This window comes from Amblyomma americanum, chromosome 1, assembly GCF_052857255.1.
Source record: "Amblyomma americanum isolate KBUSLIRL-KWMA chromosome 1, ASM5285725v1, whole genome shotgun sequence".
In the NCBI taxonomy this organism is placed as follows: Eukaryota; Metazoa; Arthropoda; class Arachnida; order Ixodida; family Ixodidae; genus Amblyomma; species Amblyomma americanum.
This window is the reverse complement of record NC_135497.1, coordinates 345057423-345081543: the sequence shown is the minus strand read 5'-3', so window position 1 is coordinate 345081543 and position 24121 is coordinate 345057423. Positions and strand designations below refer to the sequence as shown.

The window sequence follows — 24121 nt, the reverse complement described above, 5'->3', positions numbered from 1 at the left end:
AAAATTAAAACTTTTGGACTCCACAGAGTCCAAAATATTCCCCGCAGGAGAGCGTCTGCAGCTTGCAGGCATTGGTGAGTGGCGACACCACGGATTCAAACACTATGGTTCAAACACTACGGTCCTTCGTCAGAAGCGATTCACAGTATTCCCGAGCATCCGCAGGGACATCCCCGCGGGGGATGATGGTGAACAGCGCATCACCACGGACCCGAGCACCCACGCTTCGCCATGCGTGGCATTGCCGTGTCCGAGGAAAAGGGGATCCTGGTGGTTGACCCGATGCCGAGCGTTTGGACCTTTAAGGCCCCTCGGCGGAGGCAACACACTACTTTGGCCCCAGCTTCCTGTAGACGGCACCTCCGGCCTTACCCGACCGAGGGAAATCGGCAGTCGCCTTTTCCTGTCTTACCCTCCATCTTTCACTTTCCTATCTTCTTTCTCGCAACTTTCCTGCCTCCTATTCACTTCGTACTTTTTTCCTTTTTCCTGGCGGCGAGGGTTAACCTTGTGCGGCCAGCTACCCTGAGTTGCGTCATATTTGTTTATAGCAGTGGTGTACAGCTGGCGTGGGCAGGGCTTGTTTTCAAGTTCCTGTCCTGTCCCCTAGTTGGGCTCCATGGTGGTTGGCTGGCACCATGGCTGAAGAACATTTTTTTCCATGGCTGCTTCCTTACTTTCAAATGATCGCCCTCTTAAAAGTGGGCGGACCGATGTAACCTATCAGTTCTTTAACAAAAAAAGGAACATCTTTCCCAAAATTCCACATCATTCATAGTGAACAGAAGGAAAAACCAGCCAGGCTCATATCTCCTTTCACAGTCTCAAAAGTCCTCACAGATTCATTAGGTTTGAAGTACAAAGTGACAAGACTGGCTAGTGAAGACCTCCTGCTAGAACTTGACTTCACTCAAATCTCGAAACTGGCAGACATCGAAACTTTCGGTGACATCGCTGTGTCTATAACACCCCACAGATCGCTAAACACTGTACGTGGTGTCATCTCCGACAGCGACTTTTCACACCTGACAGAAGAGGAAATGCTGGAAGGACTGTCCGAACAAAATGTAACCAATGTATATAGTATAGAATAAAAATACGAAAATAAAACAAAGAAATCCCAACGAAACACGTGGTACTGACCTTTGCTTCCTGCACCCTGCCTGAATCAATCCAGGTAGGGTACGCAAAAATCTCCGTCCGACCATATATCCCTAACCCTAGACGGTGCTTCAAATGCCAAAGATTTGGCCACGGCTTCCAAAGCTGCTGCGGCTGCAATACATGTGCCAAATGTGCCTCCAATGATCATAAATCCGAAGACTGCAATGCTGCACCACGCTGCGCAAACTGCGAAGGCGATCGCGCCACTTATTCAAGATCGTGCCTTGCACGGAAAAAAGAAAAGGAAATTATTACCATCAAGACCAAAGAGAATGTTACATTTAAAGAGGCAAGACAGTGTTACGCAACTACTCAGGGCACATTTTTTTTCACCGCACATACAAACTTCGCCAATGTGGTGCGTCGGCGCAGCGCACCACAGCGGCCTTTGGCACCTGCCCAGCTCACACTAAGTGAGGTTGAGGGAGGGCCATCCGCGCCCCTGGCAGATGCAGCGAGAGCTGCTATGCCACCCTCACAAACAGGCCCGCCGGCCTCCAAGTCAGCAGCCCGCAAGGCTTCCCCCGTTCGGGAGAAGTCCACCACCCCGCTGCCTGCGGGTTCCCCGGGGAACTCCAGCACCTCCACTGAGGCGATGGATACAAGTCAGAGCTCGCCTCTGCCGCAACGGCGGCGGGGCTCCCTTGACCGAAAAAAATTTTAAAAATCACGATAACAGGCCCTCAACAAGGAGGGACTTGAGGTTATGAATACATCCCCCTAAAAATTTATAATGGCATTTCTTATACACTGGAACTGCCGTGGAATTTTAAATAACTATGGTGATGCAACAGATCTCTTACATTCTCTGTCTCCTGTGGCACTGTGCCTTCAGGAGACCAATTTGGGACCTTTACACAAAAATATTTTTAAAAGTATAAAGTCTTTCGTCATGACCGTGAGCAGGCGAATAGGCTCTCTGGAGGCATTGCTGTTGTAGTTCAGAGCGGTGTTGCAACGCATGAAATCAAGCTCCAGGCGAATTATGAAGCCGTTGCAGTCACTGTCCTTAGCTTTAAAAGAATTACCATATGCATAGTGTATCTTCATCCACACCTCACATTAACACTCCATGACCTAGAAGCACTTTTTAATCAGTTACCAGAGCCATATCTGGTATGCGCACTCCCCATTTTGGGGGAGTAAACAGACGGACACTAGAGGCCGGGTTTTAGAAGATTTTATTCTAGGCAACAACATTTGCCTGCTGAATACGGGCTACCCCGCAGGGGGGCGCCTGCAGCTTGCAGGCGTCGCGACGGTGAGTGGCGACACCGCGGGTTCCCGAGGGACATCCCCGCAAGGGGATGATGGTGAACTGTGCATCACCACGGACCCGAGCACCCGCGCCTCGCCGTGCATGGCATCGCCATGTCCGGGGAAAAGGGGATCCTGGTGGTTGAGCCGATGCCGAGCGTTTGGACCCTTAAGGCTCCTTGGTGGAGGCCCCAGCTTCCTGCAGACGGCACCTCCGGCCTGAGGACCGGGGGGAATCGGCAGTCTCCTTTTCCTATCCTCCTCTCCATCTTTCACTTTCCTATCTCTGTCTCACAACTCTCCTATATCCTACTCACTTCTTGGTTTTTCCTGTTTTCCTGGCGGCGAGGGTTAACCTTGTGTGACCAACTACCCTGAGTTGAGTCATATTTGGTTATAGTTGAGGTGTACAGCTGGCGTAGGCAGGACTTGCTTTCAAGTTCCTGTCCCGTCCTCTTGTTGGACTCCGTGGTGGGTGGCTGGCACCATGACCGAAAAACTAAATTTTTTCATGGCTCCACACTTATCCAAACCTGATCGCTCTCTAAAAAGAGGGCGGAATGAAGCAGCTGATTTTTTCTCAAAAAAGAGACAAACATTTTCAAAGTTCCACGTAATCCACAGTGAAAGTGACGGAATACAGGCAAGAATAATATCCCCATTCCTTGTGTCAAAATGCTTAACCGATACCTTGGGCCCTGGCTACAAGGTCTCAAAAATGTCCAGCGGCGACTTACTTCTTGAGCTGCACGACAGCATCCAGTGTTCCAAACTCTCCAACATTGCGTCTATAGGGGACATCTCTGTCTCTGTAACCCCCCACCGATCTCTAAACACAGTCCGAGGTGTAATCTCTGAATCAGACTTTATCCATATCACAGAAGCTGAAATGCTTGAAGGGCTTACCGACCAGAATGTAATCGACGTTCACCGAATCAAGATCCGCAGGGATAACAAAGAAATAGATACCAAACACATGGTCCTCACATTTAACACCAGTACCTTGCCCGAAACGATCGAAGTTGGATACTTGAAATTCAACGTCAGACATTATATACCCAATCCCCGCCGATGTTTCAACTGTCAAAATTTTGGCCACGGCTCACAAAGTTGCCGCGGCCGCAAAACCTGCGCGAAATGCGCTTCGAAAGACCAGCATTCTGAAGAATGTGACGCAGCACTGCGCTGCGCAAACTGCGAAGGAGACCATGCAGCGTACTCTAGGGCATGTCCGTCCTGGAAAAAAGAAAAGGAAATAATTACCATAAAGACAAAAGAAAACATTTCATTCAAAGAAGCAAGGAGGCGTTTTGCGCTTACGAACACATTCTCTTTCACAGCAAAACCCAACTTCGCTGATGTGGTGCGCGGGGGCGTAGCACCACACAGCACTATGGCACCTGCCGAGGCTGCTTTCACAGAGCCAGTGGCAGGGCCATCCACGCCCCAGGCAGGGACAGTGAAGGCTGCTCTGCCATCCTCAAAGCAGGGAGCGCCAGTCCATGGGTCGGCATCCCGCAGGACCTCCCCCCCCCCCCCCGTCTGGAGAGGCCTGAAACTAACACAACCGTGGCCCCTCCACGGTCCTCCAGCACCTCGGTTGAGGTGATGGATACAGCACCCACTCCGCCTCCACTACAGAGGCGGAACAGCTCTCTTGAGCGGAAAAAAGACAGGCCTCTCATAACGGGCCCACCACATAAGTAAACCCCACTTCATTTCTTCTCAAAAACATAAACATGGCTTTTTTAATTCAGTGGAATTGTAGAGGACTTATGCAGAATTACAGCGACATAACACATATTTTAGGGTCAATGTTACCCACAGCTTTATGTCTTCAGGAGACCAATCTTGGTCCACAACATGTACATATCCTGAAACATTATAAAACTTTTAGACGCGATCGAGAGCAGGCAAATCGACTATCGGGAGACAACGCGATAGTCGTTCAAAGCGGCATCCCTGCTCAAGAAATTAAACTCAAAACAAAACTTGAGGCGGTTGCAGTCAGTATCGTAAGCTACAAAACACTAACAATCTGTTCCGTATACATTCCTCCACATTTTACGTTAACACTCCATGATCTACAGCAACTGATCAGAGAACTTCCGGAGCCATATCTGTTACTTGGGGATTTTAATGCTCACTCCTCCCTGTGGGGAAGCGAACGCTGTGACGCTAGAGGTCAGATAATCGAAGATTTTATCCTGACGAATAATGTGTCTTTTAAATACGAAAAAGGCCACATACTGTTCCCCAACGTCTGGGAAAATGAGCAGTTTAGACCTGTCTTTTTGTTCACCTTTTGTTTTTAGCGATTTTAAGTGGGACGTTTTAGATAACCCGTTTGGGAGTGAGCACCTACCAGTTTTTATAAGCCTATCATCCTCACCTGCAGCCATCCCAACCAAACCACGGCGATGGAAGCTACATATAGCTGATTGGGCGTTGTTTAGAGAAAAGGCCAGATTAGAAGACATTTACTCAGAAACACTTAGCATTGATGAACTCAATGAAATTCTCACAAAGTGTATCATCGATGCTGCACGGCTAGCTATTCCCCTGTCCACAGGCGTGGTGCGCCAGAACCACAAGGTATGGTGGACGCGAGAATGTTGGGAAGCCAAAAAACAACAAAATAAGGCCCGGGGTGTATTTCGTAGGTATCCTACTCACGAAATTCTAATAGTTTTCAAAAAGGCAAAAGCTAAAGCCCGATATATACGGCGGTACGCGGAAAAAATGTCTTGGCAAAATTATGTGTCTTCAATAAACAGCTCGGTAACATCAAAAAAACTGTGGGAGCAGGTCAGAAAAGTAAATGGCAGCTATTCCCCATTCACCCTTCCTCTGCTGACGGATCCTGGTATTCAGACAAGTATTAAAGAACAAGCAGACATTTTGGGGCAACATTTTTTTATAGTTTCTAGTTCTTCCCACTATACACGGTCATTCTTAAAATACAAGAACACAACCGAAAAACAAAGGCTCCCTACGGCAGGCAGCACAAACGAGCCTTACAATAATTTGATTACACTTCAAGAAATACAGAGAGTACTGTCTATAGGTAAACAAACTGCACCAGGCCCCGACGAAATTCATTTTGAAATGCTGTCCCATCTATCTGAGCAATCTGTAGAAGTTCTGTTAAAATTTTTTAACAAAATATGGGTAGTAGGGAAAATACCAGCTGCTTGGAGAAAAGCCATTATTGTTCCATTTCTAAAACCAGGAAAGCCACCAACCTCCCCTAACAGTTACAGGCCTATAACCCTTACAAGCTGTCTTGCCAAATCTTTTGAGAGTGTTATAAATATTAGATTAATGTTTATTCTAGAATCACGAGAGCTTCTTGATGTCCACCAATGTGGTTTTAAAAAACATGTTCCACAGTCGACCATTTAGTCCGCCTGGAAAACACAATCCGAGAGGCCTTTATACACATGCAACACTGCCTTTCAGTCTTTTTCGATATGGAGAAGGCATATGACACGACCTGGAGGTTCGGGATTCTTCGCGACCTGGCAGAGCTTGGTATCCGCGGGAGGATGCTGGAATATTTGAGCGACTTTTTATCCAACCGTTCTTTCCAAGTTCGTCTCGGCGCAACCCTCTCAAATAATTTTACTCAGGAAAACGGCGTTCCTCAGGGATGCATTTTAAGTACTACATTGTTCATAGTAAAAATGAATTCTTTAACCAGTATAATTCCACAGTCCATTATGTACTCGGTCTATGTTGATGACCTTCAAATTGCATGCACATCTTCTAGCCTGGCAACTTGTGAGAGACAACTACAACTCACAATAAACAAATTAGCACTTTAGGCAGACAGAAATGGATCTAGGTTTTCTCCACAGAAAACTGTTGCGGTTCTTTTCTCGCTGCAGAGAGGACTGCAGATTGATCCCACCCTCCACTTGAACGACACCACACTTCCAGTAAAACAAGAACACAAATTTTTAGGCTTAACTTTTGACAAAAAGCTAACGTTTCTACCACATATAAACACCCTAAAAAAGAAAGCCACCCAATCCCTGAATATACTCAAAGTACTCTCACGGAAGCGTTGGGGATCCGATAGGAGGTGCCTATTGCACATCTATCGCTCTCTAGTACGCTCTTCGTTAGACTATGGATCCATAGTGTATGGGTCTGCGAGGCCATCATACCTTAAAAAGCTAGATCCAGTACAAAACCTCGGGTTGCGCCTTTCAACTGGTGCTTACAGAACATCACCCATAAATAGCCTTCACGTAGAAGCAAATCAACCGACCCTCACCAACAGGAGAACAATGCTTACCTGTGCATACGTACTGAAAATAAGGTCGCTGCCGAAACATCTTTGTTACACCATAGTTACAAAATGCCCATCCAGAACACTGTTCACCAACAAACCTCAAGCTGTAAAACCATTGCTCCTCCGCTTTGAAGAAATATGCCAAGAAATAAACACACTAGATGCACTTCCTGATGTTGCCCAGAGACCCGATAGGTTGCCACCTTGGTACTTGTTTCCTGGTGTATGCGATTTGTAACTGCTCATGTGCAGCAGCAGAAGCTCGTGGTTTTTCAACCAGTGGAGCACAGCAGAGGGTCTCTGTTCTGGCAGTCTTGATGCCATAGGTAGCATAAGAGGGCTCTCGCACAGTTTCTGCCCTCGCCGTTGGATGACGTTCCACGTCACACTTGCGGTATTACAGGACGTGCTTCGTCCGCTGCTATGAACGAGGGTGGCTCTGGTGAACACTCTCAAGGTTCGCTTACACCCAATAAACATAAATACCCACGAGAGCAGTAGATTGGACAGCCGTTGCCATAGCTCAGTTGGTAGAGCACTGGACGCGATATTCGGAGGTTGTGGGTTCGGATCCCACCGGCGGCATGGTTGTTTTTTCTGCTGCTTTATAAGTAATTTTCTTTAAGCGATAGACTAATCTAAGTATTATTATCTCACTGATAAGCACAACACATAAAAAAAATACACATTCCCCTATGCACCTCGGTTTCGGTGACTGTTGGCTACCTTCATAAGTTTGTCAAAACGAGCCCCTCATTTCCTTTACCTTGTCTGCTATACACACACACACACACACACACACACGTAGACTGATTATCTGGACCATTTGTTGGATCCATAAAAGCCTGGGAAATCGGTTGATGACTATACTAACTTGCCTTTCTTTCAGCACCTGTCATGGTATTATGAAAGTGGCAAGAGCTATAAGGAAGGTGCATAGACAGCTGCCTGTCATTGGCATGGTGTGCTGAGAGGAGATCTGTGTGCTGTAGTCATTGATGTTAGTTGTCGCTTGGGCCTTGATGCCTGCTGCCGGTCAGGAAGGTTCATGCGGTCAGACTTACTTTGCACACAAACAACAGGTGGTAAACATCTGTGAAATGTCTCAACAGTTCGATGTAGTTTGCAACTTTCCTTCTCTGTCCATGTCCACTCAACCAGAGCCCACTTCGAAAAGCAGGACAAGGCTGAATTTCGTGTGACCAACAAGCTGACACTGTGCCTGAAACCTGTAGCTCCCATGCACCCAATGGCTGTGAAGAAGTCTGGTGAGCTTGACCTGTCTCTTTTTTTTTTTTCCTCGCTTGTTTTTCATGGCCATGTAGATTTAACTGCACACACGCAGAAAACAAATTTTAAGGTCTCACTTTTCTTTTTCTACCATTGTGTTTTTGTGATGGTTTGTTTCCTTTGTTTCTCACATTTCATGTGGAAGTACAGTAGCTGCTCGTTAATTCAAACCTCATGAATTCGAACTTTTGGATATTTCGAACTGTACAGCTTGGTCCGTCTAAGCTTCATTGGAGGTTGTGTAAAATATAGCCCGTTAACTCAAATGTGAATGCGTAGCACCACCAATAATTCGAGCTAGGCTGCACCACCTCTTCGGAGGAAATGTGGAGAGGGTAAAATTGGCGCGCGAGGTGTGCGACCGTATGGACAGGGAGGGCAGACTCTCCTGGTAACCGCATGGTGGCAGCAACCAGCTGCATGATCTCTGAGGTTTGCGCCCAGCTGTTGCTTGTAATCACCAATCTCGAAGGCTTGAATAGCGATGGATGATGCCACCAGTGGCGAGATATGGAAATTCAGACGCGTCGCGGCATCTCCGGCATTACGAATACAAAACCACATGGTCGTGTAAGAAACTGCAATGTGCGTGAAACAAACAATTGGAACCTTTGCTGCTATGTTTACTGCAAGCCTTTGTCCTTGTTTTCTGCTGCACTGTGTCACATTCCGTGTGATTCATTTCAGCCATAGCAGTCTACTTACGCGGTGTGCCATGGTGTAGGGATTTAGAATGTCGTCTGTTCACGGTAAATGTCGGGCCAAAATGCTTCAAGAGAAGATTTAAACCATGCATGAACTCAACGCCAATACGTTATCAGAACAGGATGTCACCAAAGAGCACACTCATTAGGCATTTATTGACACTTTCACTGCACAATAATAATGATTAGCATTTCTAGATACAAGGTCTCAGCAGCTCCTTTTCTAAAGCTGGCAGAATTCGGTCCTCATTTTGTTCACAGCGTGGAATAAGCTTTGCAAAATACCTGATCCGTTGATGGCAATGGTGAAAGTAGCCACAATCTCTTCCTCAATGTTTTCGGATTCTACCCCCTCTTGCACCAATCCACTGCGGGAAGCCTTCGCAGCAGCTGGCTGTCACTGCATTATTAAGGTCAACACTGCGTGTGGTACACCCTTTTTCATCATTCTGTCTTGTGAGCTGTATTTCTTCTGCAATGGGTTCATTATGCCGGTTGCCACCACTTCGTGAGCAGGAATAGTAAAAACTTTTCTTCCCGTTTCTAAAGTGGCAACTTCCAAACCCTCTAACTCAACTTCTATAATGAGGGGGGTGATAGTATTATCCTTATTGCATTCCTCAGTGTCAAGAGAAACTAATAGCATGCATTTTAGCATGTTCCTTGCAGCAAAATTTCTTAATAGCTTTCAGGAAGAAATTTACCTACCATATTACATAAGTGCACAAGTAATTGTTTAGCACAAAATTAGCTGCAGCTACACTGCTGACTGACTGTGGCCATGGCAGCTGCATGACATCTGAAAGAATGTAGCCAATAACCATCTCAACAGAATTATGTAGGAGCATGCGATGGAGGAAGGCACAAGCATGAAAAAGTAGCCGGAAAGGGCTTTCCAACTTTCGTTCGCAATTGTGGGTTCTCTGTTGCATGTAAAAGTGTATTTGGCTCAGGTGTTCGTGGCAAGGGGACGTAGTAATTGAGCGAGTTTATGTACTCTCCTAAGAAGGTGTCTATGAGCCCCTTTAAACCCCATAAACTAAACTAAACCAAACTAAGTAAAGCTGCAAATGGGCCTAGTTGGTTCATATTTAACTTCATTAGTGCGCTACTCATGGGTACAAACAACACAGGATGCAAGAAACCACGCACACAGACAGGGTGCAAGCTACCAACTGATTTTATTGCACGGGAAACACATTTTATATGAACGGTTAAGAGGAAAAAAACAAAGAACAAACAAACATGGTGGCGTCAGGTTCCTTAGTTAGCTTTTTTGAGGTTGGGCATCCGTGGCAGTTCTGGTTTATGTCCTTAAGAGGTAGACTTCTCGCTTCGTCAACGGAACTGATGGGTCGCTTACGCACGGGTCTTCATTCTCTGACATCAGCTCCAAACAGCTCCCTTTTCATCTTATCCTGCGACGAAAGGATGATAGTAGTATTGTCAAAAAAACGGTTTGCATTTGTCTCATCTATAGCAGTGAGTCGCAAGGTTGCCCGGCACCGTTAACTAGCCGCATAACCTGCGATGCTCCCAGAGCTGTTCATTCAAGCATCGTTCCATCTGGCCGTGTGCTCGACCACATGACAGCGGAATTTTCTAAACCAGTCCGGAAGGGCAGGGCATGAACTTTGTCACATGCTTTACACCGTATATGCTCTCATGGCTCCTTGGTTTCGAGTTGTTTACCTTTGCACACAAACCCTTGAGTTTATTTGGTGCAGAAAACAATACTGCGACACAGTGCTGTTCAGCAACTTTCTTTAGCCTATGGGAGACGACGTGCATGTAAGGCAAAACCTCTGGCAGCTTTTTTTTTTCTCTATTTCTTTCTTAGTCCTTTGTTTTCCTTTCATGACTATCTTGAGGATGCCATCAGTCACTGAAACTAGAATTTGCGTTGCGTAGCCCCCCCCCCCGCCCCCCCCCCCCCCCCCCCCCTCTCTCCACACACACACATTTATTTTGACACTAAACATGCCAGCTTAAGTTCATGAATCATGGCAAGAAATTGAACGAAGCACAGGAAAGGGTTGATGTGATGGGTTTAGGGCACCTTTCTTATTGAGGCATTATAAACCCTCCTGCTGTCCTGGTAGCACAGCTCTTCGTGACTGTGTAATGGTTTAGGAAAACTGAACAATAAATGAACTTGTTGGTGTCTGTTTCTGGCTTTCTGCAGGCCTTAACCCTACTCTCCTGAAGGATCAGTGTTATTTCCAGAAAGCACTGCCTGCAGTTCGTGCTTTCCTTTCATCGCTGACACCACCAGTTTGTCTTCTGGCCCACAACGGAGACCCCTTTGACTTCCCCATACTTATGGTGGGTTGTGAATTTTCTAGCTTGGCTGGTTGCACTTCTGCCTTGCAGGAAAAGACAGCGAAGAGTCGTGATGCAACTTCAGTTTTACTGTAATTCAATATACAGTACTGCTTCATTAATTCAAACTTCAAGAGACTAGATATTTTTGTTTGAATTGTTAGTAGACCTCAGTATGATCCAAGACTACGCTTTTCTTTTCTTTGCACTTTAAGGAGCTGGAAAAGACTTCTAAAATATCAGAAATTCAAATTATCAGATGTCCCTAAAGACACTCAAAATCGTTTCACAATATAGCAAATTTAATTAGTGAAAAAAATGGGCAATGGTCATCTGACTCTGAGTGAAAACTGTGTGACAGCTACAAATTTTTAACAGTGCATGAGTGCTTTAATGCATGCGCACTGTCGGGAGTGTCGAAGCAAAACTGTTTCAAATGGTAAAGGCTTCCGCGGCCGCTTTCACTGTGCTAAGCGGAAGTGGTGTTGCCTCTCACAAGTAGTGGTGTCCTTGTGACGAAGAGCCACCACGGTGGCTCAGTGGTTACGGCACTCGGCTGCTGGCCCGAAAGACGCGGGTTTGACAGCAGCCGCGGCAGTCGCATTTCGATAAAGGTGAAATTCTAGAGGCCCGTGTACTGTGCGATGTCAGTGCACGTCAAAAGAGCCCCATGTGGTCAAAATTTCTGGAGCCCTTCACTGCGGCATCCCTCATAGCCTGAGCTGAGCCGCTTTGGGACGTAACCCCCCATAAACCATGTGAGGAGGCTTCACCGTGCACAGGAAGAACCTCGCGGGTGAAAGCGAGGAGAGTGCACATTTACACCAGAGCGGTGAGATGCCTCCGTTAAAAAAAAAAAAAAAAAAACTTGCCATTCGGCATTCAAAATGGCTCTCGCTTGGCGTGGCTGACCGATTTGCGGCCGATAGTCGCGAGTTGGTAGTGAAGCTTAGAAAACTGAGCTGAGTGGCTAGAGGTGACGCGATAATATATTTGAGATGTCATATTTATAGCTTTCCTGCCTACATATTTACTGTATGTTGGAAACTATTGCCAGTGGTTATATGGGCTAGTAGAAGGAATAGCACTTCAGTGTGAAAGCTGAAATGGTTACTGAATTAGATGCATAAAAAAGTGCAGAGAGCTATTGAAATTTACCAATAGTCAGCCTGGCTGAAAATTACTGGTCTTTGGAGGTTATGATGTATACATGTAACATGCAAAGAACGGTGTCTCAGTACTCTTGCTACCCTTATTGTGTTTATTCTTTCTTAGGATGAGCTGAAGTTTGCCGGCAACAGCAACGATGTTGACAGCATTTTGGGGGTATCAGGCCTGACCTGCTGTGACACACTCAAGGCCGTGCGTAACATGTGGCCTGTGCTGCCATCAGCTCCCAAGAAAGGACGTGGATCGGTGGCTGCCAGCAAGCAGAACTCTTACGCTCTTGACCAGCTGTACAAGCGTTTTTGCGGACGACGTTCAAATGCACACCACGCTGAACAAGATTGCGTCGACCTTATGAAGGTCTGTCATGCAGAGAAGGCAGCTTTCCTCGGCTATGTTGATGCAAAAGCAACACTTCTGGCAGAGGCCTATAGCAAGTGGTGATTTCCAAAGAATTTCCTACCCTACATAGGCATTGCGAACGCCCTCTTTCCCCTTCATCACTTTCGCTGAACCTGGTGAACTTGTAGTCAGAATAGCAGTATCCACCTGCTATACACTCTAAGGATACGGGGAGAGGTATTCGTCTCAGAGCTAGAGTCTTCTGGGAGTGTACCTGTCTCCTTCTTCTTGAGTTGCAGTCGATGTTTCAACTTGTGTGCTGAAATTTCACATGGACAGTATTACTATGTACAGTCCTAACAAGATTTGATTACCACATCCTGCTCTCAACCCACCCATCAGCTACTCTTGCATCCAGGTGGATGCTTTCCTGAGGTCTTTATTTTTCTTTTCTTATGTAATTGAGACCTGTGCCAGAGCTGCACTGTATATGAGCAGTATTAGTGAAGAATTGTGGAAAAAACATGTCTTTCAGGTGTACTTTGCTTTTCTGTAGGTGCTATTTCCTTTGCTCATCGAAAGTATGCCACTGCAGCGCAATACCCCTTGACACTGAGTGGTCATATTTGGCTGTGGAAGTCTTACTGAATTAGTGACCTTGTTACTAATGGAGCAGCAGGCAGATTGAGAGCACCAGTCAGTTATTTACTGTGTATTTGTAATATGCTGTGAAATTTACAAATGTAAGAGTGGTCACGTGGTTTGGAGCCTTCTTTTGCTTTAGGAGCAAGACATGGTACCGGGCGTTTTGTTATGTTATGCTGCACTTTTATCAGACATAACTTCAATATCTCAGCAGTCAGTTAATGTTAGTTACAGGAACAGAAATGGAGCATTCTGGCAGACTGAGCTAGCTCTCCAATGGTGGCTTGCCAAGCAAGCTGATTTCCCACCTTCACCGTTTCTTGTGACTGTGCTGAGGCGTGCCCTTAATTAAGCACATTGATGACCAGGCATGTTGCTGCATCAAATTTTTTTATCTTAACTTTTTGTCTCGCATGCGGCTGCAGCGGTTGAATAGGCTGTTGAGCTCGTAGCATCAGGACTTGTGCATTTTTGGCATCAACTAGGTTTTATGCATGCATGTTTCCTTTCTGCCATTAGATTCATCATTAGTCATTCCTTTGTCTGTGTACCCTTACTGCCGAAGCATATTTTGATACCCTCCCATCACTAGAATGGTGGTTATGTGGGCTTGTTAGTTGGTAGCTTTGATCTCTAGGAAACAGCAACTTGTGTGTCTGCTTTGTTGTTATCATCATGGAGCTGACCAGAAGCCCTTCCTCTCCCTCCATTCTTTTGCATGAAAATATTTCCATGCTTTTTATGACTACTTCTGTCTTTATAGCACAGTTTGTATTAATAGTTGTATTTAGACCTTGCTAGCATAGTTGCTGCTGGCAATTGGAATAAAAAGTGACTAGTAACGTGACATGTCACATTGCCAAAAACATGTTAACGCAAGTACAGTACAACCTCGTTAACTCGAAGTCATCGGGACCGCGAGAAATCTTTTAATTAAGCGGGCTTTCGAATTAACCGAACGCACCAAGAAATACGACTCCGGCAAAAAAATTCGTTGCAGGAATGCACTACCTTTATTTGGCAAATTTTGAATTACTGAAATAATCACAGATGCTGGTTTGCCGCATCCGGTAGTTTGCGGCGCCGAAGGTCATGTTCTCGAGTTGGTCAACTAGGTGAAACATTTCAGAACTTCCACCGTGGCACGCAACAAAACTGCGGATAACGTTCAGCGATCCGATAACTTCACCAAGAGCAGGTGCTCGGGGAGGCTCGTCGGTGTTGTCGTCACTATCATCGCGTTTTGGTCCATCGGCTGTGAGATCGAAGTGGTGTTCGGAGGTAAAAATACCATCCTGATGGCCTGGAGATATGGGATGTCGCCATGTGCCATGCAGTTGTCGACGACAAATATGACATCCCTATCTGTGGCCACGAACTTGCGGTCAAGTTGCCGCACGTAGTCCTCAAATATTGCACTGTCATTCAGGCTTTGCCCCGCCGCGGTGGCTCAGTGGTTAGGGCGCTCGACTACTGATCCGGAGTTCCCGGGTTCGAACCCGACCGCGGCGGCTGCGTTTTTATGGAGGAAAAACGCTAAGGCGCCCGTGTGCTGTGCGATGTCAGTGCACGTTAAAGATCCCCAGGTGGTCGAAATTATTCCGGAGCCCTCCACTACGGGACCTCATTCTTCCTTTCTTCTTTCACTCCCTCCTTTATCCCTTCCCTTACGGCGCGGTTCAGGTGTCCAAGGATATATGAGACAGATACTGTGCCATTTCCTTTCCCCCCAAAACCCATTATTATTATTATTATTCAGGCTTTCTTACTGTGCCTGTAGACGAGTTCATCCTTTGCCGGCACCCGCGCATTTTTGAAGCAGCAAGGCTTCCCTGTCTTCCCGACAACCAGTAGCGACAGTTTGTGTTTACCGCGCATGTTCGTGCCGAACAGCGCAGTAATGCTGTCCTTGGCATGTTTTCTACCGTTCATTGCGAATGTTTTTGTTGGCAGTATCTTAAAAAAAAGTGCAGCCTCGTCAAGGTTGTAAACGTCGTCTGCACCGTACTCGCTAAGCAGCGGCGCCAAAGTGTGCTTTTTTCAATCCTTGACAACGCTTTCGTTAGTGCTGCTGCTCTCACCACAGACGGTGAGAAATGTCAAATTATTGCGTTCTTTAAAATGGCAAAACCATCCGTTACTGCACTTAAATTCTTTGTGCTCAAGTTGTAGAGCTAGGTCGTTGGCCTTCTCCCGCTGTAGCGTTCCATTGACGGGAAGGTGGGCTGCGTTTGCTTTCTGCAGCCAGCAAAGCACAGCAGATTCCACATCTTGATACGTGGGAGCCCGCACTCGTGACCGCTTCGAAGAATGTCTTGCCGTAACCCTCTAGTATTTTCGACTTGTTGCTCAGTATTGAAGTTGAGCGTGTGATTGTGAACAAGGCTTCCATGTGGAAGCTGAAACGTCAATAAACCTTTTTTCACTGGTCGGCGTCTCTTGTTTTTCAAAAGTTGCTCAGTATTGTGGATAACGTCGAGAGGGGCACGCCGTGCCTTTTAGCCAACTGTCTTGGAACAAGCGTCCTTGCCAGCTTCTTGGATCAAGCAGAACTTCTGCTGCAGCATTAAAGTCTTGTACTTCGGCATTTCGTTCGCTGGTACGGTCATAAAGCTAGCACTTCTGCACAGCCCCAAAGAAACAACGGCACAGTAGCTGACCCCTAACTGCCGCACACAACACAAAGAGATGGTGCAGGTGAGACCTGCGTGCCAGTGGTGGCGGCGTACTTGCAGCGTTGGAGCGTAGCATAGTAGACAACGCAGCAGTAATACATAGCATAGAAAATGTCGCGCTTTGTTACAGCACAGCTTCCATTTTTTCCAAACATACATAATGTGAGAGAATGGTCACAATGTTGGCTACCTATGCATTGTTTTTATACATATACAAGCGTGCATAAATGAGTAGTATTAGTATAAGAATTTATTCAGGCACAAAACATGAGGCGCCTAGGGTGTCGATGGTCTGCTGCATGAGCAGGCGGTGTTCACCTTCAGCTCCAAGCCAGTCCAGCTAGTATGGGAGGGTGTGGGAAAGAAAACCGAATGCAGTAGAAAAGACAATGGGAGAGGTTGCCATAAACGGGCAAATCAGTTGGAACATGAAGGATCGCGACGGAATTTGTATATGTTACCTGTTCCTAGCCATCTTTTTCCTTTTCTCTTATTAACTTGTACCTGGCTTCTTAACTTGTTTATATCTGTCATCAGCCGTTTATATTCTGTGTTGTATATTTGTTAAGTTTTCTTTGATGAATCACCCCCCATACCTATGTAATGCCCGTATTGGGCCTTTAGGGTATTAAAATTGTGAACACGACAGCCGCGGCATACTGATAGCATTCGGCTGCGGCATAGTTGCGACTCCAAGGTGGACTTTTCGTTTGTTGACTTCATCGCCGGCGATGCTATTCAGTTTGCTAGTTCCCACAAAAAAAAGCACACTAGCATTAGAACCCTTAAGTTACCTCATCAAAAACATTACATGACAGTATTTTTCAATGGCTAATGAGCCTGCCTGTGAAAACCATTTCACGTTCGGAAGATGTTTCTTGCAGGCTAATCTGTCAGCGTTCCTTATCTGTGTGTTTACTACCGGCTTTTGCCTGGTGATGATGCAATGGAACCAAAAGACAAGGCACATCTAGTCGACATACAAGAACTTGTGACATCGCGAGGCAGGCAACTTGTAGTAGCACAGACAACGGACGTGCAATGCAGAACGGCAGCCTCCCATTTTCTCAAAGCACCATCGCTCCGGGGCTTCTTAGCAGGTGGTTGCATATACTCCATAGTCCAGAAACACGGTTCTTTTAAGAACCGTGTTTCTCTTTTAAGCTTCCTAGACTTGCATCCTTCCTTGTAGTCGTCAGGCAGGAATTGTTTGCTGCAAACGACCGAATAGCGTGACGTGGTATTTGGCACCCAGTCCTTTCTGGATATCACTTGCAGCCACTGCACTCTCAAATCGTTGTCACTAGGAATTTCATAGAATGAAACCCCTGGAACTTTCCGCTTCGCATCTGTTTGCATTTCGGCATACAGCAGTATGGCATAGCTCATGGCACAAGCGAAACGATGCATAGATGCAACGCAAACTGATACCTACGGTCGCCGCAGCCCACACGCCCACACGTGGATGGATGGATGAATACGGCTGAACCCTTTAAATCGGGCAGTGGCTCAAGCCACCTAGCCATGTCTTCTGAAATTTTACTCCTGTCTTGCTTTTAGCCACCAATCGTATAACCTTCGCTTGGTTACTTCTACCCGCTTAAAATCTACTTTCCCTTCACTATCCTTAAACCCCAATGCCTTGGGTAAATCAGCCCCGCTGCTTTCCACTGTTGGGTGAAGCCCTTTACAGAAAAGTATCAAGTGTTCAGCCGTTTCCTCCTCCTCTCCGCATGCAATGCACAACGTGTGTATCTCGTGGTACCTGACTCTGTACGTCTTAATCCGCAAAACTCCAGTCCTGGCCTCAAATAGCAAAGAGCTTCCCCTACAATTATCATAGATATTTCCTTTGGAAATTTCCTGTTTAAAGGTCCGGTATGTTCCCAGTGCCAATTTCGTCAGCATCCCTGTTTTCCACAGAGCTCTCTCTGTTTATTTAACCTTTTTCTTAACCTATAATTGCTGATTTTCCACCTTACTGCTGTCCAGATATTTGCTTGTCAATTTTGTAGTTCGCTTTCTCCACTTCGTGTCAACATTCTTTATATACAGGTATCTGAAAACTCTCCTAGCCCACCGCTTTTCCTCCATCCTTCTCAATCGTTCCTCAAATGCTATCTTACTGCTAGCCTCTCTGCTCGCGAAAGACGCCCATCCCATATCACCTTGTACCCCCTGATTTGGTGTATTGCCATGTGCTCCCAAAGCTAACCTCCCTACTCCCCGTTGTTTAATTTCTAGCCTTGCTTGAACATCTGGCCTCATACACAGGACCGCATTACCGAAGGTCAGGCTAGGGACCATCACCCCTTTCCAGATCCCTCTTACCACTTCATACCTATTGTAATTCCACAGTGCCCTATTTTTCATGACAGCTGCATTCCTACTAGCTTTATTCATTACATACTTTTCATGCTCTGTCAGATACTCAGCACTGTTATTTATCCACACCCCAAGATACTTGTACTCATTCACTACATTTAGCACGAACTCCTGTATTCTATGCTCGCCGCCCTCTTCATTAAATATCATGACTGCAGATTTTTCCTTACTATACTTGAAGCCTAATCTATCTCCCTCTGTACTGCATATGTCTAACAACTTCTGCAGGTCTTCCTTGTTGTCAGCCATTATCACTATATCGTCCGCGTATATTAGTCCCGGTAATGTCTGTTTAATCCATTCCCCTTGCTTGAAAAAAGAAAGGTTGAAGCCTAGTCCGCTCCCCTCTAGCTTGGTCTTCAACCCTTGCAGGTACAACATGAACAACAAAGGGGACAGAGGACATCCTTGTCTAAGCCCCCGCTATATCTCTACAGGCCCTGATACATTTTTTTCCCATTTTATGAGCACTCTGTTACCTCTATATATATCTTTTAAAAGATCAATTACTCCATTTTCCACATCCAATGTGCCCAGTATGTCCCACAAATGCTCCTGAGTAACGTCATAGGCTCCCCTAATATCCAGAAATGCTAGCCATAAGTGCCGATGGAAGTTCCTTTTCCGCAATTTCTATACACTGTGTCAATGAAAATAGATTGTCCTCCAACCTCCTTTGTTTCCGGAACCCATTCTGTAGTTCCCCTAACACCCCCTCGTTCTCCACCCAAGCCTGCAGTCTATCCTTTATAATCTGCATCACCACCCTGTAAACCACAGATGTCACTGTTATGGGACAATAGTTACTTACGTCTGCTTTGTCCCCCTTTCCCTTATATATCATGTTCATTCTACTTAATCGCCATTCATCGGGGACTTTCTCATCCACTATCATTTTGTTCACTACCTGTATTAATGTTTGCTTGGATTTTGGTCCTAACTTCTTTATCAACATGACCGGGATACCATCTGGTCCTGTTGATGTGCCACTAGGAACCTCCTTCTCTGCCCTTTCCCACTCTCCTTGCTCAAGTGAAGCTATTGCTGTAACCGGTCTATCCTCCTTCGATAAATTATGTACCACGTGCTTTGCTGTAAATTTTTCCGTCATCCTTGTTCCTATGTGTTTTATTGCTTCATCCCCTTCTGGTCGAATACCCTCATCTGTAACAATAAACCTTTGTTCTAGCCTAGTCTTATTACTCAATGCATTTAGATGTTTCCAGAATTTTTGGGCTGCTTTTCTATCCTTTTTATTTACTTTTGACATCCATTGGGCACCCTTCTAATTTTCCCATTAATCAAATAGGATGCGTCCCTTCTACACTTTATGAAGGTATCCCATTTTCTGTCTACTTCGGGCTTTTGTTCCCCCCTCTTCTTGGAATATCTGTGTTCCCTGGATGTTTCCTGGCGCTTTTCTTTTGCCCTCTTGACCTCCTCATCCCACCAACTCTTGGGTTTGCATCTTTTCCCTTTTAGCTTTACTCGCACCTTAGCTAGCTCTAGCTCCAGTAATCTAGTTAATTTGGTATAAGTCCATTCTGTTTCACTGTCCTCAAAAATTACTTACTCAATTTGTTTGGCTGCCGCTTCCAATTGCTTTTCTGAGTAAAAATTCCCCCCTGATTGTTCATCTCGCTTCAGTCCTACATTGCTTTTTCTTCTGAAGCTCAACATGATACGCTTGTGATCACTACCTAGACTTCTGGAACCATCTTCATCTATGTTCATTACCCCTAATCTATTATACATCCTCTGTGACATTAGTGCATAATCTATCGTCGAGTGCAGACTCCCCGCCTCCCATGTTATGAGCCCTTCACACTTCTCGGTGCTGTTGCGTACAACTAAATCATGCCTGTCACACATGTCCTGCAGCATGCTTCCCGTCGAATCCGTGTACCCATCCAGGCCTTCTATGTGTGCATTCATGTCGCCTAATATAATTATCTCGCCCTGTCCTCCTAGCTCATCAATGTCGCTTGCAATACATTCTAACATTTTACTGTTTTCCTCTTTGGCATTAACCCCTGTCCACAGGTATACAAAGCCAAGGAGTGTTTGCTTGCCTGCCACTGTTCCTTTTAGCCATAAATGTTCCCTGCATCCCAGTCTAACCCTTTGAAAATTCATACCTTTATGAATGAATGCCCCAATTCCACCCCCCTTTCTGCTGCCCTCTGTTCTATTGCAATATTCGCATGCGTAGTCTGGGTTACAGGGTGGTTGCTGCATGTCTCTAAGATGTGTTTCCACTAAACCATATACCATTAATTCCTCCTGCCTTAACTGTTCTTCTATTTCCTCCCATTTCAGTCTATTCCTGCCACCTTGCATGTTAATGAAACCTATATCTGAATTACCTTGGCCCTGGCGCTTGCGTCTCTTTCTTCCCCTATGGTTTCATTGTCCCTTTGATCTTAATTCTTCCTTCTCTACACTGGTTCCTTCAGAGCTCTGGGTCCCCCCCAAAAAAGCTGTTGCCTGGCGACCTATCCTACTACCCACCCTCTTGCCAGTGGCACCACCGTAGTGGATGCCATCCTGTGCAAAAGGGTGGGGGCTAACCTTGTACACTTCCCTGTTGACTTCCATCACCCCGTATCTTAGTCGTTGACTCAATAGCCTAATTACATGGTTAGCCTCAACGACCCTCCTTTCCGTTTCGCGAGCTGCCTCTGGACCTCTGGGATTGTGCATATGGTCACATGCACACTCTCAGAGGCCTCTCTAAGCCTACACATCCCCACCTCCAACTGCGTCTCAAGATTCTGGCTCCTCCCCTGCAGCACATCATTGAGACCAGCATGGATAACGACAAGGTGTTCGCCATCCATGCTGCCCACCACCACCTCCCGGGCTTTGGCCATTGCATCCACCATGCACTTCCCCGACTAAGCCTCCACCTGCACCCGCCTGTCTGCCTTCACTGCCGTCAGAACGCCTCCCTCAACCCTCGCTACGTTCCGAGTCTCCGACCATTTTTAATCAAATCGGCGACCTGAGCTTCCAGCTTAATCCGTGCCTCTCGTTATACCTTCAGGACCGCACGAAGTGCATTAAACCCAGCTTCCCATTCCCCTTTTTAACGTATGAACGGCGTCCCCAAACCGCTTACACGCGAAGCTAGCCTCATCCGCCTCGGCTAAGCTCCCGAACCCAGTCTCATCTAAAACACCAACGGTCGCACTCCTGGCACTGTACTAACTCCCCGTCCTCGTCCACCTTAACTTTCCTAGCTTGCCGACCCATCGTCCGGCTGACTACGCCTTGTGAAAGCCCGCCAAAATTCCTATGCCGATAGCCCTCGGCACTGCGCAACGTAAAAGCCCGCCAAAAATTCACACCTCCGCTGGCCTCCCTATCCTTGCCTTAACCCTTAACTCGGTCTAAAACTACCGCCCGACAGCATGTATACAAGCGCAAATACCAAAAGCACTTCGCTTCGGACGTAGTCGCTGCAGCTCCCCAGGGCAAGGTGGATCTACCTTGCCCAGGGCAGCGCCGCCCCGCGGAAGAATTCGGCAGAGGGGCGTTGCCTTCAGACGGCGTTTGAGCAGGCAGAGAGGAGGCTACGGTCGGAGACGCGGGGGAAGAGCGGTCGCGGTACGGAGCACGTGCCCCCGCCGATGCTGTGCAAAGAGGGTGAAGCACGCCGTGGGGTGGAGTGGGGGCGAGATCATGTGATAAAAACCGGTATGCCCGCCGCGTTGCAGTGAAGCACGTTTTCTCCTCTGCAGGCGCGCGTTTCATCGGTCCGTGGGCCGCACTTTGGTCCGATTTTTGTGCCCAGTGTGCTCCGCTGGGGCGCTTCGCCTGTAAGTCATCGCCATTGCTATGTTGCTTTGCCTCGCGGCTCCGTAGTGCCGTCGTTTCGCCGGGTTTGCTGCGAAACATGGATCAGGCATTGCCGCATAGCACCCCAAATTTTCGAATTAACGGGGCTGGCGCAGGCCGCCTGTTCGAATTATCCGGCCAAATTTACATTGGAAAATACGGGACCGCAGAAAACCTTCGAATTATCGAGGTTTTACTGTTTTACCCAATACAGTTCCGAAATGGTAACGAGTACGTTACTAAGTTACCAAAAAAAGTAATGCGTTACGCCAACACAGGCTTTTCGTTGCAACATCACATAAAGTGTGGCAGTGTGGGAAAGTCGGAGCTTCCAAATATTTCCTAGTAGCCTATCAACTTCGTATAAAATGATTTCTTTTTATGCATGTGCATTTCATTCATTATTTTACCATTTGCAACAGCTGATTGAAGCTTATACTGCATGCATGTTTCAAACAGTAGTCATAACATTGGTGCTCTTGAAGAGAACCATTTACTGCCAAGTGTTTGCCTTACTAGGAAGCAATGTTTTTCGTGCCGAAGAACAATACTGTGCAGTTTGGCTTGAGCTGAATTTAGTGTGGTTTGCTTGTGTATAGAAACTAGCTGTAAATACATGCTTTGCATTCACGGTCAATGTTTCATTCGATGTGTATCAAAAATGTGTTTGTAAATAAATTGTCCAAAAGATGGCTGGTCTTTTATGTGTTACAGTTTTGGTTAAGTTAGCTTGATCCAACTGTTGAGGTCACGTGCCACTCAGTGACCTCTTAATTTAGTGCGTTTGATGTGCACGGAGCGTGGTGCTTTAAGTCTGACGGACATAGTGCTCCCGGTCGTCAAGGGTGCGAGAGAGCCTGGTCAAGCACATGGTCCAAGATCCACTGTTGAGCGCAGTCTTTGGATGCCTCTGAGGCATCTGACAAGTATGCTCACCGCCTTTCTGCCCCACAGCAACCTCTGGAATCTCGGACTTGTGCAGCGGCTGCTTCCCTTTCCACCCGCAAAATTTTCTGCTTGTCAATTCAGTCTAGGTTGACTTTCTTGCTCCCGTTGGCCGCAGGTACTCTATTCTCTTGCACTTGGCGTGTGGCTCTTTACAGCTTCACAGCACCTTCTTTCTTGACGAGATGGCCGTGAATGCGCCGCGTTGGCCTCGTCCTTGTGGCGAGCGTACTTGGAGTAGTCGAGGTCGATAGCTGGGAATGAGCTGATCGCGCGAGGAATGCCGTAATTGACAGGTGCGAGTGCGCCGTTTTCTCGGAGCGTGCTAGGAGGTGACTGACCAGAATCAGATGAGTGACAAGTGGTTTAAAGCCAGATGACGCAATGTCCTTGAGAGGGCAATGTAACCTTTGTCAAAGAGCGGAGCGGTAACACTTGACCACTTCCAATAAGGCAGACGCCAACCCGGCGATTACTGTACGTTTAAAGCGCGAACTGGTTTTGTTCTTGTTGAACTAATTTAACGGGATTTTTCAGCAACTGCAGCGAACTTTGCGAAGCTTACCGTCAGAATGGGATGCAGCTTATCGCACGCTGTGCGTTTCAAAGGTTCTGCAGTTGCAAGTTCTGCTACATGCTGCCACAAAACCTACTTTTTGACTCGTTTTGTGCCGTGTCTGTGCCAAAGGGTCACCAGAAAATTTTGCAAACGTTTTTCAGTATACTTTCGGTGTGGATGCTTCTCAGCGGCAGTCTTTCGCAATGCTGAAAGGTGACCTAAAATATCAAAGGGAAACTTTCTATCGTAGTTAGAGCTAAATGCACTGGCTGGCCAGCGCGCTCATTTCGAACCCGGCGGTGCGCACTCGCTTCCATATGACATGGCCACGGAATTCGAAGGGATGTACTAATATTTGAAACCTCAAATAGGCTCGCGCTTGTCATTCAAGCCACGCTTTCCCTGTAGCGCACCTAGCCATTGCATGCATAAATGGAGGTGCGTTAACAGCTGTAGGCTCGCGGGTCAGAAAACGAACTGCAGCTCCACGTGGCACGTCACCATGACGAGATAACCTGCTGGCGGC

General features: G+C 46.6%; 1 protein-coding gene across 1 annotated transcript in view; it reads left to right on the top strand.

Moving 5' to 3' along the window:
• Positions 1-22781, top strand: part of LOC144115544 (three prime repair exonuclease 2-like) — a 39544-nt gene extending 16763 nt beyond the window's left edge. The window contains exons 4-6 of the mRNA XM_077649973.1: positions 7883-7989; positions 10901-11040; positions 12313-22781. Of these exons, the coding sequence (XP_077506099.1) occupies positions 7883-7989; positions 10901-11040; positions 12313-12648 (583 nt within the window). The 3' untranslated portion in view covers positions 12649-22781. The remainder of the gene's footprint in view (positions 1-7882; positions 7990-10900; positions 11041-12312) is intronic.
• Positions 22782-24121: the final 1340 nt, after the last annotated feature.